Source organism: Coregonus lavaretus (genome assembly GCF_964263955.1).
Source record: "Coregonus lavaretus genome assembly, contig: SUPER_35_unloc_3, whole genome shotgun sequence".
NCBI lineage: Eukaryota > Metazoa > Chordata > Actinopteri > Salmoniformes > Salmonidae > Coregonus > Coregonus lavaretus.
This window is the reverse complement of record NW_028167179.1, coordinates 946,511-963,153: the sequence shown is the minus strand read 5'-3', so window position 1 is coordinate 963,153 and position 16,643 is coordinate 946,511. Positions and strand designations below refer to the sequence as shown.

Sequence of the window (16,643 nt, the reverse complement as noted above, 5' to 3'; positions counted from 1 at the left end):
AAACCTACCTCAAACAAAATACAAAAATAGACACAGAAAAAAATATACTTTATGTTCCTCGGCATGCAGATCACTGACAACCTGAAATGGTCAATCCACACAGGCAGTGTGGTGTTGCACCTCTTCAACCTCAGGAGGCTGAAGACATTTGGCTTGGCCCCTAAGACCCTCATGGACTTTTACAGATGCACCATTGAGAGCATCCTGTCAGGCTGTATCACCGCCTGGTACAGCAACTGCAGCGTCCACAACCGCAGGGCTCTCTAGAGGGTGGTGTGGTTCGCCCAATGCATCACCAGGGACACACTGCCTGCCATCCAGGACATCTACAGCACCCGATGTCACAGGAAGATCATCAAGGACCTCAGCCACCCGAGCCACGGCCTGTTCACCCCACTACCATCTAGAAGGCGGAGACAGTACAGGTGCATCAAAGCTGGGACAGAGAGACTGAAAAACAGCTTATATCTCCAGGCCATCCGACTGTTAAATAGTCAACAAAGGGTATGGTTAAATGAAAAAAGTGTATGCACGCTGTTCTTTGAAATAGGGTAGTGCTTACTACGTTACACATATTTCCTAAGATCAGTATCTTTCAAGCTGAGAGCAGACTTGTTTAGAAAGAATAGAGTAGAAAATAATAGAATGGCTTTATTCCATCTACATCACCTCAGTCAGGTCAATATTCAACTGTCCTTAAACCTGTTTCAAATGACAAGTTAATGAAGGGTATGTGGTTTAATTACCCTCTTACCCCCAAAACACTTCACATGATAACTAACCCAGACATCACCTGCGTACATCTCAAGCCACACTGCTACGATTTCTCCCGGTTGTGGACACTCCTATGTCTGGTAAGGTTACTCAGGAAGGAGAAGCTCTTGTTACATAGTTTGCACTTGAAGGGCTTCTCCTTCGTGTGAACGGTCTGGTGCTCCCTCAAATAGTGTGCCCTAGCGAAGCGCTTCCCACACGTGGGGCAGGCATATGGCTTGTCGGCGTCCGTCCTAATGCTCGGTCTCCCACGTTGTGACCCAATGACACCAGAGGAGGTAGAACCATGAGTCTTTGAGCTCCCTCCTTGACCTCTAGCCATTGTTTGGGTGTTGTTGAGATTGTGTGCTGTGTTATAGGCTAGGTAACTCTCGTTGTGAACGCCCATCCTGACCCTGTCTGTATTCGTGGGGTAACCATGAGGTAACTGAGGAAGGCTAGGCCGAGGTCCATCCCCAGGCCTTCTATGAACCCATTCACCAGGCATTAGACAAGATCCTGGAGAAGACAGACTTCCCGTTAGACTCCTACCAGGGGTGTCTCCCACCACTCTCTGTGAAGTCTGAAGCCCAGGGTGACCTGCTCTGTTCATCATGGATACTGTGGTGTTTGTATCATAGGAACAGGAGGGTCTATCTCTATCAGCCCCAGGCCCTGCTTCATCCCTGCACTGAGACTGTGAAGAGAAGGGTCTGGGCTGCAGACTGGATCCCTGACTGGAGCCTCTGTCTCTCTGATGACCACCAGGACTGAGGTTGTTCAGTCCACCTGTCCAGTGGTTGCCTTCTGTGTGGTGGTGGAGTCTCTGTCTCTCATGGTTTGGTCCTTGTTCCGACTCGTGAAGGAAGAGCGACGGCTCCTGATCCAGGGTTCGGTTCCGGGGCCAGGGTTTGTGACCAGCTGCTTCAGAGGTCCAGTCTCTCCCGCCAGCAACACCGGATATCAGCAGGTCCTCCTGGACTGCAGACTGTAAAGACAAATTGTACAGAAGAGCATATAAAGGTTTATATAAGAAACAGTGTACACACAGAAACATGACATGATATTAAATGTTAACCACAGTCAAGCCAATCTCTAATACTGTGATTCAAGTACCTAACAATATGGAGCTATTGGAGTTTATAAAAATTGACCATATGTGTTGATTCAAGAATGAAGTATAATCTTTTGGTTTGACTGAGATAAGGGAAACTCAGTCCCTGCAATGAAAAATAAATAACCAAGTCAGTCAGCACAGAGTCAATTTTGTATTTAATTTCAACAAAATGGTAATAATGTGAAGTACAGTACTTGTATTGCACAAAATGGTACATGTGACCAGAATAACTTTTCTCACTATGGTAACACTATATTTTCTGTTTCGGTACCCTCACTTTGATAAAATTTAATTTTAGAATTCTTTAAAAAAGGTTCAACATTACACACAGAGCTTCACTACATTAGTAAACATGAATTAAGGCAATATCATTGCCTCATTATAAAACATTAGCATCAAACAACAGGACAAGGTTGTCACTTTTCATCAGTGAAGCATTTATAAAGACACCATCACACCAACCATCACCATATCATCTACTCTGCCTCATCATACTCATTCTTTCCTCAGTTCACCTCATCCAGTTCCATACTACATGCAAAACCAACAGAATTAACTACAAACAAACTAGCTAATACTACATTATATGTCAACATACACTATACAAGGGCCGTGTGCATTTTCTGCTGGTGTATCCTAAGGTAGCTTCTCTCTGAGAACCTCTTCCCGCAGTGCATACAGGAGAACGGCCTCTCTCCTGTGTGGACCATCAGGTGCCTCTTCAGCTGGTGCTGGTGGGAGAACCTCTTCTCACACTGAGGGCAGCTGTAGGGTTTCTCCCCTGTGTGGACCCTCTGGTGCCTCTTCAGGTTGGACGAGTCTGAAAAACTGGCCCGGCACAGGTGGCAGCTGAATGGTTTCTCCCCCGTGTGCATCCTCTGGTGGATCTTCACCTGTTTGGGGAAACTGAAGGCTTTCCCACAGAATGAACACAGGAAGCGCTTCTCTTTGCCACCGGATCTAGTGATAGCATTACTACTACTGTCATTTGTCAATGGGCTTGTGTAGCCATTTAGTGTTGAGGCACTGGCATTATCTGAGGTCTGGTTTAACATTAGGAGAGTGTGAGGAGGATGAAGGCCAGGGAGTGTCTGTGTTGTCACAGGGTCCATGTTCCAGTTAATAGATCCTATAGAAGGAATGCTGAAGGCAGCACCTGTTAGGGGGTTAACCTGAGGTGCCATCAGTCTCTCTGAATCACAACTATAGGAGCAGGACGGAGCATCGCTAGCAGAGTCTGTGTCTGTTCTTTCTCGCCGCAAACCGACACCTCCCCAACCCTGCAGACCAAATCTACACCTCTCTCTGGTCTCAGCCAGTCTGCTGTCATGGAGACTAAGTTCGGTTGTTGTTTTGTGTTCGACTGTCTGTTTCTGGTTGTGGTTAACAGTGTTGTTCCCCAGCCCAGAGTTGAGGACGCTGTCCCATCCACTGACCTCCACTATTTCGCCTCTGGTCCTGGCCTGCTCTGTGATGTTGTCCCCTGGGCTCTTGGCTGCACCCATCTGGTTCTGGGAATCCATGCTGGCCGCCCAGTCTCCTCTATTAGCCTCCAGCCAATCATCTGCAGGAAGAGGTTACAAAATAGACTTTACAAACTTGGCAGAGAACTCTACATATGGAGTTTGAGTCAATTACCTGGTCAAGTTCAGACATTTTATAATGTGAAAATAAATGATATAATAGCCAGGTGCATCACTATTTCCATTGAAGTATATCTATTATATTCTGTGTGTGGGTCTTTCTATGCGATAAAACATCAGCCTGTGCTGGAAAAAAGGTGTTCGCGAGGAATGTCCAGAATATTTGTGTCTCATTCACACTGGATCCAATATCCCTAGTGAATTGATGTTGATCATCTGTTGTCGTCTGCTTGATTTAAAGCAGGGTTTCGTAACATGACAAATACATTTTGGTTTCCATGTTACACCTACAATTATAAACAATACAGGGGCCTTGAAGTAGCCTACTTGAAAATCAGACATTTACTCAATTTGGTGCTTGAAAAGTCCTTGTGTTGCGCTACTCTGTTGTGGTCAAACCACGTGCGGTTATTATGAGGAAAACAACATGTAATGCTGGCTTCAACTTGGCTTTCCATACAAATCCTTCCATTACAAAAGGAACCTGGTTTGTGGTTGCTTTCTCTTTATAAAAACAACTGGATGGTGAGATTGATGCTACCGCTTTTCACGGCTTTATTATGGGTGCCTGCGTCGGTCACATAGGCTACAGATAAACCGCCATGCATGCATCCAATTTATTTAGTCAGGCAACTCCACATTATTCTCATATTTCAGAATGTAATACAGTGCCTTGCAAAAGTATTCATCCCCCTTGGCGTTTTTCCTATTTTGTTGCATTACAACTGTTGTGGAAAATAATCACTATACTTTATTAAAAATCAAAGTCCTTCCAGAGTTTTTGTAGAATCAAGAATGACTTTATTACAATTTCAATAAAGCCAGGCTAATCTGCAGATTAGGGCCCCCCCTCTCTCCCTCTTCCCTAGCTATATAGTCTCCTTCACCCACACCCTATCTTAAAATCCCTCCCTCTTCAGTTTCCCGCTCTTTATCGCTCCGCCCACTTCTTTTGTCTATGATTGCGGCTAAATTCAACTTTCATTCAGTTCAGAATCAATAGTAATACAATCAATCAATCCCTTATCTTGCAAAAACACTCATGTTTAGTTTAAACTCTGTTCAACCCCGGCTCTCCCGGGCTTTACCTGAAGACTGATTGTTGAACATGACAGGTCCATACTTAAATCTTACAAACATACACCCCATCCTGCTGTAATCAATCAACAAGATAGCCAAGGAGAGACAAAGGTTTTTAGCCTGAACTCTGCTCAACCCTGGCCACTTATTCCACTTTGTTTGAGGAGAGAAGCAAAAGGCCACAGTCTGCTTTGAGTCACTGATAACGTAGGACAACCATGAGCAATTCGACCCTAGGTCAGATTCCCACTTTACTCACACACACACAGTGCAATGACCCAATTAAGTTCCTGGCCCAGCAACAAAGAATTCTAACTATGTTCGTGATTAACCCAGTTTTATCTCATAGTCCACTAAAAATATCCATCACAACCTGTAATTTACATTTATTTTTATTTGGATTTCATGTAATGGACATACACAAAAAAGTCCAAATTGGTGAAGTGAAATGAAAAAAAAAAGTTGTTTCAGAAAATTCAAAAAAAAGAATAATGGAAAAGTGGTGTGTGCATATGTATTCACCCCCTTTGCTATGAAGCCCCTAAATAAGATCTGGTGCAACCAATTACCTTCAGAAGTCACATAATTGGTTAAATAAAGTCCACCTGTGTGCAATCTAAGTGTCACATGATCTGTGACATGATTTCAGTATATATACACCTGTTCTGAAAGGCCCCAGAGTCTGCAACACCACTAAGCAAGGGGCACCATGAAGACCAAGGAGCTCTCCAAACAGGTCAGGGACAAAGTTGTGGAGAAGTACAGATCAGGGTTGGGTTATTAAAAAATATCCGGAACTTTGAACATCCCACGGAGCACCATTCAATCTATTATTAAAAAATGGAAAGAATATGGCACCACAACAAACCTGCCAAGAGAGGGCCGCCCACCAAACTCACGGACCAGGCAAGGAGGGCATTAATCAGAGAGGCAACAAAGAGACCAAAGATAACCCTGAAGGAGCTGCAAAGCACCACAGCGGAGATTGGAGTATCTGTCCATAGGACCACTTTAAGCCGTACACTCCACAGAGCTGGGCTTTACGGAAGAGTGGCCAGAAAAAAGCCATTGCTTAAAGAAAAAAAATAAGCAAACATATTTGGTGTTCGCCAAAAGCCATGTGGGAGACTCCCCAAACATATGGAAGAAGGTACTCTGGTCAGATGAGACTAAAATTTAGCTTTTTGGCCATCAAGGAAAACGTTTTGTCTGGTGCAAACCCAACACCTCTCATCACCCCGAGAACACCATCCCCACAGTGAAGCATGGTGGTGGCAGCAGCATCATGCTGTGGGGATGTTTTTCATTGGCAGGGACTGGGAAACTGGTCAAAATTGAAGGAATGATGGATGGCGCTAAATACAGGGAAATTCTTGAGGGAAACCTGTTTCAGTCTTCCAGAGATTTGAGACTGGGACGGAGGTTCACCTTCCAGCAGGACAATGACCCTAAGCATACTGCTAAAGCAACACTCAAGTGGTTTAAGGGGAAACATTTAAATGTCTTGGAATGGCCTAGTCAAAGCCCAGACCTCAATCCAATTGAGAATCTGTGGTATGACTTAAAAATTGCTGTACACCAGTGGAACCCATCCAACTTGAAGGAGCTGGAGCAGTTTTGCCTTGAAGAATGGGGGGGGGGCTGAATAGTTCAGTTTTTCTGTCTCATTTCTTGTTTGTTTCACCCCAAAAAATATTTTGCATCTTCAAAGTGGTAGGCATGTTGTGTAAATCAAATGATACAAACCCCATTTTAATTCCAGGTTGTGAGGCAACAAAATAGGAAAAATGCCAAGGGGGTGAATACTTTCGCAAGCCACTGTACTCATTTGAATATCAATGCTTTGGCAAGGCCTAAAGAATTCATTATTCTTAGTGGTCTACTTTTTTTGGGACACCTTTTGCATGATTTTTGGGGGTGGGGGTTCTATATTAGGCCCTATATTACCAATTATATAAATTATACAATTGTATAATATTGAGGTCCTTAAATTACAATTAAGTGCCTGAAAAAAAGTCCCTGAAGGTCCTTGAATTTGACTTTCCAATGTCTGCATGAACCCTGCTTAAAGGATGAATAGTCCTAGGCCTATGTTGTTGTATAGGAGTTAAGGGACAATTTTCATATATTCCTCTAAGTACACACGTGGAACTGCATGAAAATCATAAATATTTTTGTTTCAAACCATTTTGAAATTTGAATCCCAATTTTTATCTCATTATTTATAGAAAGACCCATATGTATTTCTCCCTTACCTTGCCCCCCCATCTTTAGTCCATTCAGCAGGTCAATGCTCTCTGGTCCGTCTTCTATTGTCTCCTCTTTGACTAGCAGCAGATCAGGCTTCCCATCCTCCATGTCTACTGACTGTAAGAGATACAGAGTGAGAGGATGTTGGATCAAGAAATCTGATATCAGCACCCTGCTATGGAGCATCTTCTGATTGGGCAATGAGAGATTGCTATGAGTACTATGCAAACATGTTAGTTGATTTGATACTATGCACGTGTTAGTTGATTTTATTATTTTACACTCTTTAATGGTTTTAAATTCAAAGGCATGGTCCCACACTTAAGAAAAATAATTAATCAAGACCTTGGCCCGTATTCACAAAGCTTCTCAGAGTAGGAGTGCTGACCTAGGATCTTTCCATATAATCTTATTCATTATGATCTAAAAGGCTAAACTGATCCTAGATCAGCACTCCTACTCTGAGAGGCTTTGTGGATACGGGCCCTGACCTAATATCATTCAGACAGCAGTTCACAGTGGGCTCACCTTAGTGAGACTGTGTGGGGTCCTATGCTGCTCAGCTGGTTCATTTGTGGGTTCAGGAGGTGTAGTCTGGTTGTCCTCCATGACCATGATCCCCTCAGGGTTCCCCAGACCCTCCTCACACCCCTCCTCCTTCACCAGCAGCACCTCTGGACCCTCCTCATCCTGGAAGAGAGAGGTGATACAGATTACACAGACATACACTCCCTCAGTTACGTACACATCCAGACACAGATAATAAACACACTTTCAACATGGAGGGGCCATACTCGCTAACAAAAAAATGAGGTAGTTGAATGGAAGTAATGAAATAGGCATTTGTGAACATCATATAGCATACACAGTACAAACACTATGTAACAGACTTTTTAGGCTTATATATGGCTTATACAGTCTCTAGTCAAAGTCTCCCCTTGCAGTCTGAACATCTAGCTGCCTTCAAATTCAGTCTAAAAATGGATACAATTAAATTGTTTATCTATCGATCTACACAACCTACTTCACATTTTCAAAGTGAAAGAAGAATTATAGAACATTTTCCAAATGACTAAGAAATACAAAATGAGGAAGGATGTGTTGATTGCGTTTGTCTTCACACCCCGGAGATAACTTGGTGGAAGCACCTTTGGCAGCCATTACAGCTGTGAATCATTTTGAATAAGATTCTACCAACCTTCCACAACTCTTAAACGTGCTTTATGCTTGATACGTCAATGCGTTGCGGAGGGTGTGATGCAATTGTGGAGCCTCCGGAGGCCAAATCGAGCTCCGTACGGCAATGCCGTGCCCCTCCCAAATGTTGTAACAATGCGGATGGCTACGCATAGCTCCGCATTGACATGATTGGTTGGAGGTAGGTGGGGGCAGTACGTCCTGTATAAACACAAACTCACTTCCTTGACAACAAACATTTTATTGGATGCACTCTGCTCTGCGATGCGCAAGCTTGTCATCTCAACACAAACTGTCCAACGCAGAATGCAGGAATACAGTATCGCGGTGAGAGGAACATACAGCCAAATGACAGATGAGGAGCTGGACGGTCTGGTGTCCACAATCAAGACAAGTTCACCACAATTAGGATGGTGAGAGGACGTCTGAAAGCACTGGGTCATCGAGTCCAGTGGACCTGAGTGTGGGACTCAATGCATCGTGTCGAGGCTGCAGGAATTCAGGAAAGAATAGCACGACTTGGATGTGTTGTCAGAAGAACATACTCTGTTCGGGGTCCTCTTTCCCTTATACATGTGGACACCAACCACAAGTTGATCAGGTAAGCTTAGACCGCCTACACATTTAGTCATATACAGTGCATTCGGAAAGTATTCAGACCATGACTTTTTCCACATTTTGTTATGTTACAGCTTTATTCTAAAATGAATTAAATTACAAAAAAAAATCATAATCAATCTACACACAATACCCCATAATGACAAAGCGAAAACAGGTCTTTAGAAATTTTATAAAATGTATGAAACATAAAAAGCAGATACCTTATTTACATAAGTATTCAGACCCTTTGCTATGAGACTCAATTGAGCTCAGGTTCATCCTGTTTCCATTGATCATCCTTGATGTTTCTACAACTTGATTGGAGTCTGATATTATGTCTTTTATACAGTATTAATTTATGTTTGGAATATTGAGAGCTGCATAAGGATTTGGAGGATGAGGACATTCCATGTAAAAAACAAGAAGGGATTGTTTGATGTGAGTACCTAAGGATTTCTAACGTTCTATATGGATTATGTGAAGATATGAAAATATGATAAATTGTATGTGTGTATAATCGATTACTAGGGAGTTGATCAAGTAATAATTATAATAATTGTTTTATATTAACTTTCTCACCCAAACGTAGACGTATGTCAGGGGTGGGAAATAATAAATAAAGGTTTACTGAGTTGGTGCCGTTAATGGATCATTTGATAGAGATAAGGTTTAAGAAATTAACTGCCCATAAGGAGTGGAATTTATAGACCTAACTTATGACATAGTACAAAGCCAATTTAGGGTTTCCATTAAACTAATTATCATTGCGTAGCTAAGGTGATGAAGTGAAGGAATTTCATTTTGTAGCTCACTTGGTAGAGCATGGCGCTTGCAACGCCAGGGTTGTGGGTTCGTTTCCCACGGGGGGGGGGGCAGTATGAAAATGTATGCACTCACTAACTGTAAGTCGCTCTGGATAAGAGCGTCTGCTAAATGACTAAAATGTAAATGTAAGTATGAATGCCCTGGCTTCTGCGGAGACCTCATCACCGTAAATGCTGTACAGCTACTGTAGACGCCAGATTGACCATAAAATCAACTATTAGGGCAACATACAGGTAAACTGCCAAAAGAAAAGAAAAACCAACATAAAGTTTATTAATAAGGCGTTGGGCCACCACAAGCCAGAACAGCTTCAATGCATCTTGGCATAGATTCTACAAGTGTCTGGAACTCTATTGGAGAGATGCAACACCATTCCTCCACGAAAAACTCCATGATTTGGTGTTTTGTTGATGGTGGTGCATAAACACTGCCTCAGGCGCCACTCCAGAATGTCCCATAAGTGTTCAATTGGGTTGAGATCTGGTGACTGAGATGGCCATGGCATATGGTTTACATCGTTTTCATGCTCATTAAATCTCAAAAGGCACCTAATCACTCTCAGACCATGAGAAACAAGATTCTCTGGTTTGATGAAACCAAGATTGAACTCTTTGGCCTGAATGCCAAGCTTCACGTCTGGAGGAAACCTGGCACCATCCCTACGGTGAAGCAGGTTGGTAGCAGCATCAAGCTGTGGGAATGTTTTTCAGCGGCAGGGACTGGGATACTAGTCAGGATCGAGGCAAAGATGAATGGAGCAAAGTACAGAGAGATCATGAAAACTGTTAAACAAATCAAAATATATTTTATATTTGAGATTCTTCAAATAGCCACCCTTTGCCTTGATGACAGCTTTGCACACTCTTGGCATTCTCAAATACGGCGGTTGGAACCAAAAAGCTCAATTTCCTCCGGTCTAATGTCCTTTGCTTGTGTTTCTTGGCCCAAGCAAGTCTTTTCTTCTTATTGGTGTCCTTTAATTCTACCATTAATTATTGGCCTGATTCACGCACTCCTCTGAACAGTTGATGTTGAGATGTGTCTGTTACTTGAACTCTGTGAAGCATTTATTTGGGCTGCAATTTCTGAGGCCTGATTCACACAGTCTCCTCTGAATAGTTGATGTTGAGATGTGTCTGTTACTTGAACTCTGAAGCATTTATTTGGGCTGCAATTTCTGAGGCTGGTAACTCTAATGAACTTATCCTCTGCAGCAGAGGTAACTCTGGGTCTTCCATTCCTGTGGCAGTCCTCATGAGAGCCAGTTTCATCACAGCGCTTGATGGCTTTTGCAATAGCACTTGAAGAAACTTTCAAAGTTCTTGAAATGTTCCGTATTGACTGACCTTCATGTCTTAAAGTAATGATGGACTGTCGTTTCTCTTTGCTTATTTGAGCTGTTCTTGCCATAATATGGACTTGGTCTTTTACCAAGTATACCCCCCCTACCTTGTCACAACACAACTGATAGGCTCAAACACATTAAGAAGGAAAGAAATTCCACAAATTAACTTTTAAGAAGGCACACCTGTTAATTGAAATGCATTCCAGGTGACTACCTCATGAAGCTGGTTGTGTGAATGCCAAGAGTGTGCAAAGCTGTCATCAAGGCAAAGGGTGGCTATTTGAAGAATCTCAAATATAAAATATTTTAATTTGTTTAACAGTTTTATGGTTACTACATGATTGCATATGTGTTATTTCATAGTTTTGATGTCTTTACTATTATTCTACAATGTAGAAAATGGTAAAAAATAAAGAAAAACCCTTGAATGAGTATGTGTGTCCAAACTTTTGACTGGTACTGTATACACTTTGTATCCTTCATTTACTCAAGTGTTTCCATTATATTAATTGTTTCTGTCAATATTGCTCATATTCAGTCAATTTGATTGGAATAATTGATGGACAGCAATAATCAAACATTGTCTCAGATTTAAGTCAGGATCACTCATTATGGTGTGTACTTGGCATTAAAATGTGTGTAATTGGTGAAAAATACTATTCCAGGGTTAGGTATTCAGAAAACTGAGGCAGGGTTTCCTCTAACTTTTTAGTTCCCAATCCCTGCCGGTGACATACATGATGCTGCCACCACAATACTTTAACTTTCTAAATCCAATTTAATCCCTTTTTAGACTTAATTTTAAGGCAGCAAAATGTGAAGACTGTGCAAGGGGTGTGTAGACTTTCACTAGGCACTTTATATCACACAATGTATAGATGCAATATTCTACCCAGTAATATTCAATACTGAAATCTGGTACTCTTGTTACTCCAAATACATCGGTGGATATTTTTGAATGAAAATTCATCTTTGTCTTTAATGCAGGGTTTGATCTAAACGTCAGAAGCTATCGAGTAGAATGGTTACTTTCTATGTTATAGAGTGGACTGGTGTATCCTGAGGTAGTTCCTCTCTGAGAACCTCTTCTCAGAGAGAAAAGCCTTTCTCCTGTGTGGACCTTAAGGTGCATCGTCAGGTGGTCCTGGCGGGAGAACCTCTTCTCACACATTGGGCAGCTGTAGGGATTCTCCCCTGTGTGGACCCTCTTCAGGGTGCCAGCCTGGGCGAAGCGCATGTGACACTGGATACAGCTCAAGGATTTCACCCCTGTGTGAAACCTCTGGTGGATCTCCACTCTATGAAGGCAGCTGAAGCCTTTGTTACAGAACATGCAGAGGAACCGTTTCTCTTTACTACTGCCTGATGTGGCTCCCCCTCCCTGAGCCTGGGCTCTAGCCCTGTCGTTTGAGTTCAATACCTGATCGAAAAGGACGAGGCCGTGTGAATCGGAAGGTGCCACTGGCATGGACACTGGGTCACGATCCCTGAATGCATGTAAAGGGGGATGGGTGAGGACATTTGGATTTGTCTCTAACCTTCCCCTGTAATCTAAGAAATATTTGCCCTGTGAGTGTCCGTCTCCTAGGTGACTTTGCATTCCATGTGGGAGGAGCGTCGCCCTACACTTTCAAAGTAATCTCATCTACCAATGACTACAACCTCCCCTTTCTTATCTAGGCACCTGTCAGAGTATACACTACTACTGTTCCGGTTCCAGTCCTCTCTACATAGATCATTCTGTCTCTAAATCCAAGGGCATGTTGCCAGGGTCCATCTCTGTAGTGTAAGAACAAGACGGATCATCACCACCAGTGTCTAACGCGTCACCATCACCATCACCACGGGAATTAACCATCCTCTGGCTCTGGTGAAATACCGGTAAGTATTCTGAGCAGGAGGCTCTGGTTGCCCCAGACCCAATCTCTCTGGGTCTGATCTGTGGTCAGATCCTGTGTAAGATTATGTGTGTTACAGTTAGTCTTGGTGTCTGTCTCGGACTTAAGGACGGCATTCCGCGTTCCACTGACCTCAGTGATGCTGTGTCGGGTCCTGGCCTGGGGCGTGACGGCGGTGGATAGTTCCTCTGTAGCTACAGGGGGTGCCACTCCAGCCGCTGCTCCAGTCTGGATGTCAGTGCTGTGTTGTAGGTCCTCTCCTTCAGTCCTCTCCTGCTTGACCCCAGGACCTGCAGCCTCTGCATCTGCAGACTGACACAAGAAGAGAGGAGGTTATTACCAGGAATGGGAGAGTTTATCTGAATATTCGAATATCCGAACAGACGTTAGTATTCGAATACTTGCAAGTATTCATTTTGGAAGGAAAAAATCATAGGCCTATTTTTAAAATGAAAAGGCTTTTTCTCAATGAAATACAATGATATTATTTGAATAGTGAAAATATTTAAAATGCCCATTCCCAGTTATTACCGGTACATGAGTAGAATTGGATAACAATGTCACATTGACGTCTCACAAATAAATGAGGATGTAAGCAAGTGAATAGCTGAGGGGAGCCTTTCTGAAATAAACTGGCCACTTTTGATGTACTGTAATTTTGATGTAATACTATTACACTAACCTCTATCACGATAACGTGCTGGGTTGAGGTTCCACTCCCCTCATCAACAGTGATTGGTTGGTCATCTCTCCATGTATTGTGTCCCGCTGGCTTCACAAAGCTTCTGTAGCCTTCAGTGAGATGTCCTTCACCTGAGAGAGTGATTGGGGAAAAAATAGGTGGTTAGGTTAGGTACCGTCAATGCTCAACGCTATATTGTACACTATTGACACTGTCTAGAATTGGCAATGATGTAAGGTAACACGTCTCATAACTTCTTGATATACTATTATTGATCGATGTATTATGTTCCATGTATCACATTGTTTTCATTGAGGAAATAATAGGAAATGCAGTAAATCAAGAATCTGGTTAGAATATGTGTCTTTGCGCAAGATAGCCAAGTAATCGGGGGAATTATTGCATACTATCCAAAAACTGACCAAGACAACAATTCTGGGTAACACATCTGAACACCTGCAGAGGGTAGCCAGCAGATCCTACCCGCTTGCTTACAGCTGCACAAGGATTTGACAGACTTCCTGTGTAGATTAAGACATGTAGAGTCGGCGTGAGATATGGCTCAGAAAATGTATTTCAATCCAGTAATGAGAAATGCTTTGGACTCCAAATTATCCCATTATCCCAACTGTTACACAGAGAAGATTGAAGAGTGCTAGTTTAAGTAAACTGCCATTTTTGTCCTCATTCTAGCTAACAGTAGCCATTATGGAATGGCATTGATCAACAAAGGAGCTGATTGGCTGACACTGCCATTCCCAAAATAGTTGCTGTGGCTTCTGCTACCTAGCATGAGGATCAACAGTCCAGTTTTCCAGAAAAACTAGCAGTCGTTCAATTTTCTCTGTGTAACAGTTGGGATAATGGGACAATTCCGAGTACAAAGCATTTAGAATCCCTGGATTGAGGTATGTTTTCTGAGCCATATCTACACAGAACATCTGTCTGACCCTAGTGCAGCTGCAAGCAAGCTTTTCGGATCTGCTGGCTAGTGCAGAGAGGAATGGGGCTACAGGCACTGAGCTACATATGAACGGACGACCTCGGACTTTAGCAAAATGTACCTTTTTGTAATCTGTATCGGTCGACGACTTTGACACTACTGGGACGACTAGCGAGGACGCGCTCTCGTATTGTCCTCTCTGCGCGCTCCCGTGCCACCTTCAGTTCCAGTAGCTGTAGTTTCCTCCGCAATCCCCTGTTTTCTTTCTGGCTTTGAGAAATTTCCAAACGAAACACAGCATAGTCGTCGTCTACGAGTTTACAGATCTCTGCCACGGCTGCATTCGCTAGCACCTCCATGACGGAGGCTATTTGAGTGTGAAAAACCATACAGTTACTGTTAGCCATTGTTGTTAGCAGCTAGCTAGCTAGCGTTGCCTAGATAACACAAATCAACCAAGTCCTGTCTCCAACGCGAATTAAAGACTACCTGAGGTAAGTATGTGATGCTGTGGAGTTAAATGAGTAATATTGTGAGTTCCATGGTGTTAATAAACATCTTAATAACCAATACAAATTCAAAAGTAGAAATTGTTCTTGGTCACTGTTCACGTCTGTTTACTTCTTCTTTGATATTATGGCGGTCCGCTAACAATTGTTAGAGGTGCATGCCGCCACCTACTGTATGGGTGGTAAACTATAGAAAAACATATCAGTTGTTGGAAAGCGGAAAAATCGACATCATACAAAGTAAAAAAATTGACACAATAAATAAAAACCCATCCCACTCCTTCAGTCACATTCCAATTTAAGTCACATACCTACACAGGCTTGGGGGCCTGTTAGGGTGGTATCTTCGTCGATAGGATTCCTTGTACTTCCTCTGCTGTCAAATCCCTGAGTCTCCCAAAAAACGTTCAGCTGCACTTACAATGATGCCAATTTCATCAGATTTCTTCTCTGTTTGTGCTGTGCAGTTAATGACCATTGCAATAAATGCTACAAAGTACACCTTTTTACACACACCAGTGCAGGCTCTACTACCATTGCATCTACAGCTCTACTCGTTACTTCAACTCTTCTCACGGCCTCCAGGTAGGAGACATGCTGGACAGCCCTTACTTTAGCCACTTCTGTCATCTTCACTCTAACAGGGCAATCCGTAAATTCGGGCACGTTCGCCACCTCAATTGAAGCATCTAACCTCCACTGGCATTCGATACTCTTCCCGTCTGCATACACTTTACACCTTACAAAAGATTTAGCATTTATGGCACTGAAGGGGTTTGTGCATGTAAGCTCTTAAAGAGTATCTCACATAGCCCAACTTTACATGAGAAGGGCGAGACTGTGGATGAAGTTAATTTCTTCACTTCATCTACCATACGGGTCAGTCAATCTGCACCAACAACTCCATCTACTTCCTCAGGTATTAAATCTGCACACACTTTATGCGCCACCCCAGATATAACCTCCTTGATAGGCACTCTGCTTTGAAGATCCATACACCAAACATTCCACTCATATCTTCTTGAGGCACAATGCACACCTCTTCTACTCCGCAGACACACAAAAAATCTAAATAAGCCCACTTCTTGTGACTCTGACGCCACTTCACTCAATGCATCCATGACATCTATCGAGAATTCAAACGGATCTCCAAAACACTCACTCAGACTAAAGATGAGTCTAGGGGTTTCCACCACAACTTTACTTCTGTTGTTTCCTTTTTCGCCACTGACACCCACTCATTCTCACTCTCTGTGCTGTCATCTTCACCCGACTCGCCAGCAGTTTCAAAAAAACATCAGTTTCCGCCGTCTTCCTCACCTCATGGCTTTCCATACTCGGACCACTTGCGTTTACACTGAAGAGAAGGGATCTATATTAAAGATGAGATCCTAAAGGAGAAGACAGACTTCCTATTAGACTACCATCAGGGTGGTCTCCCACCACTCTATGTGAAGGCTGAAGCCCATGGTGACCTGCTCTGTTCATCATGGATACTGTGGTGTTTGTATCATAGAGAGAGACCATCCTATTCCTATCAGGCCCTGCTTCATCCCTGCACTGAGACTGTGAAGAGAAGGGTCTGGGCTGCAGACTGGATCCCTGACTGGAGCCTCTGTCTCTCTGATGACCACCAGGACTGAGGTTGTTTAGTCCACCTGTCCACTCGTAGTGTTCTGTGTGGTGGTGGAGTTTTTGTCCCTTGTGGTTCGGTACTGGTGGGAAGGAAGAGCGAAGGCTCCTGATCCAGGGTCCTGATCCGGAGCCAGGGTTTGTAACCAGCCACTTCAGAGGTCCAGTC

General features: G+C 43.1%; 1 protein-coding gene across 2 annotated transcripts; it reads right to left on the bottom strand.

The window, feature by feature from the left end:
- Positions 1-81: 81 nt before the first annotated feature.
- Positions 82-14,971, bottom strand: LOC311110318 (uncharacterized protein). Of its 2 annotated transcripts, XM_084188858.1 has the most exons (7): positions 14,455-14,969; positions 13,391-13,521; positions 12,841-13,020; positions 7,372-7,533; positions 6,849-6,960; positions 3,307-3,434; positions 82-1,741 (listed from the first exon to the last, which is right to left on the bottom strand). In XM_084188858.1, the coding sequence occupies exons 1-7, from the start codon at positions 14,738-14,740 to the stop codon at positions 818-820; spliced, it is 1,923 nt and encodes a 640-aa protein (XP_084044984.1). In that variant the 5' UTR covers positions 14,741-14,969; the 3' UTR covers positions 82-817. The 2 variants fall into 2 exon arrangements, with proteins under 2 accessions (XP_084044984.1, XP_084044985.1); XM_084188859.1 differs by lacking the exon at positions 82-1,741 and having other exon boundaries at positions 2,009-3,434; positions 14,455-14,971.
- Positions 14,972-16,643: the final 1,672 nt, after the last annotated feature.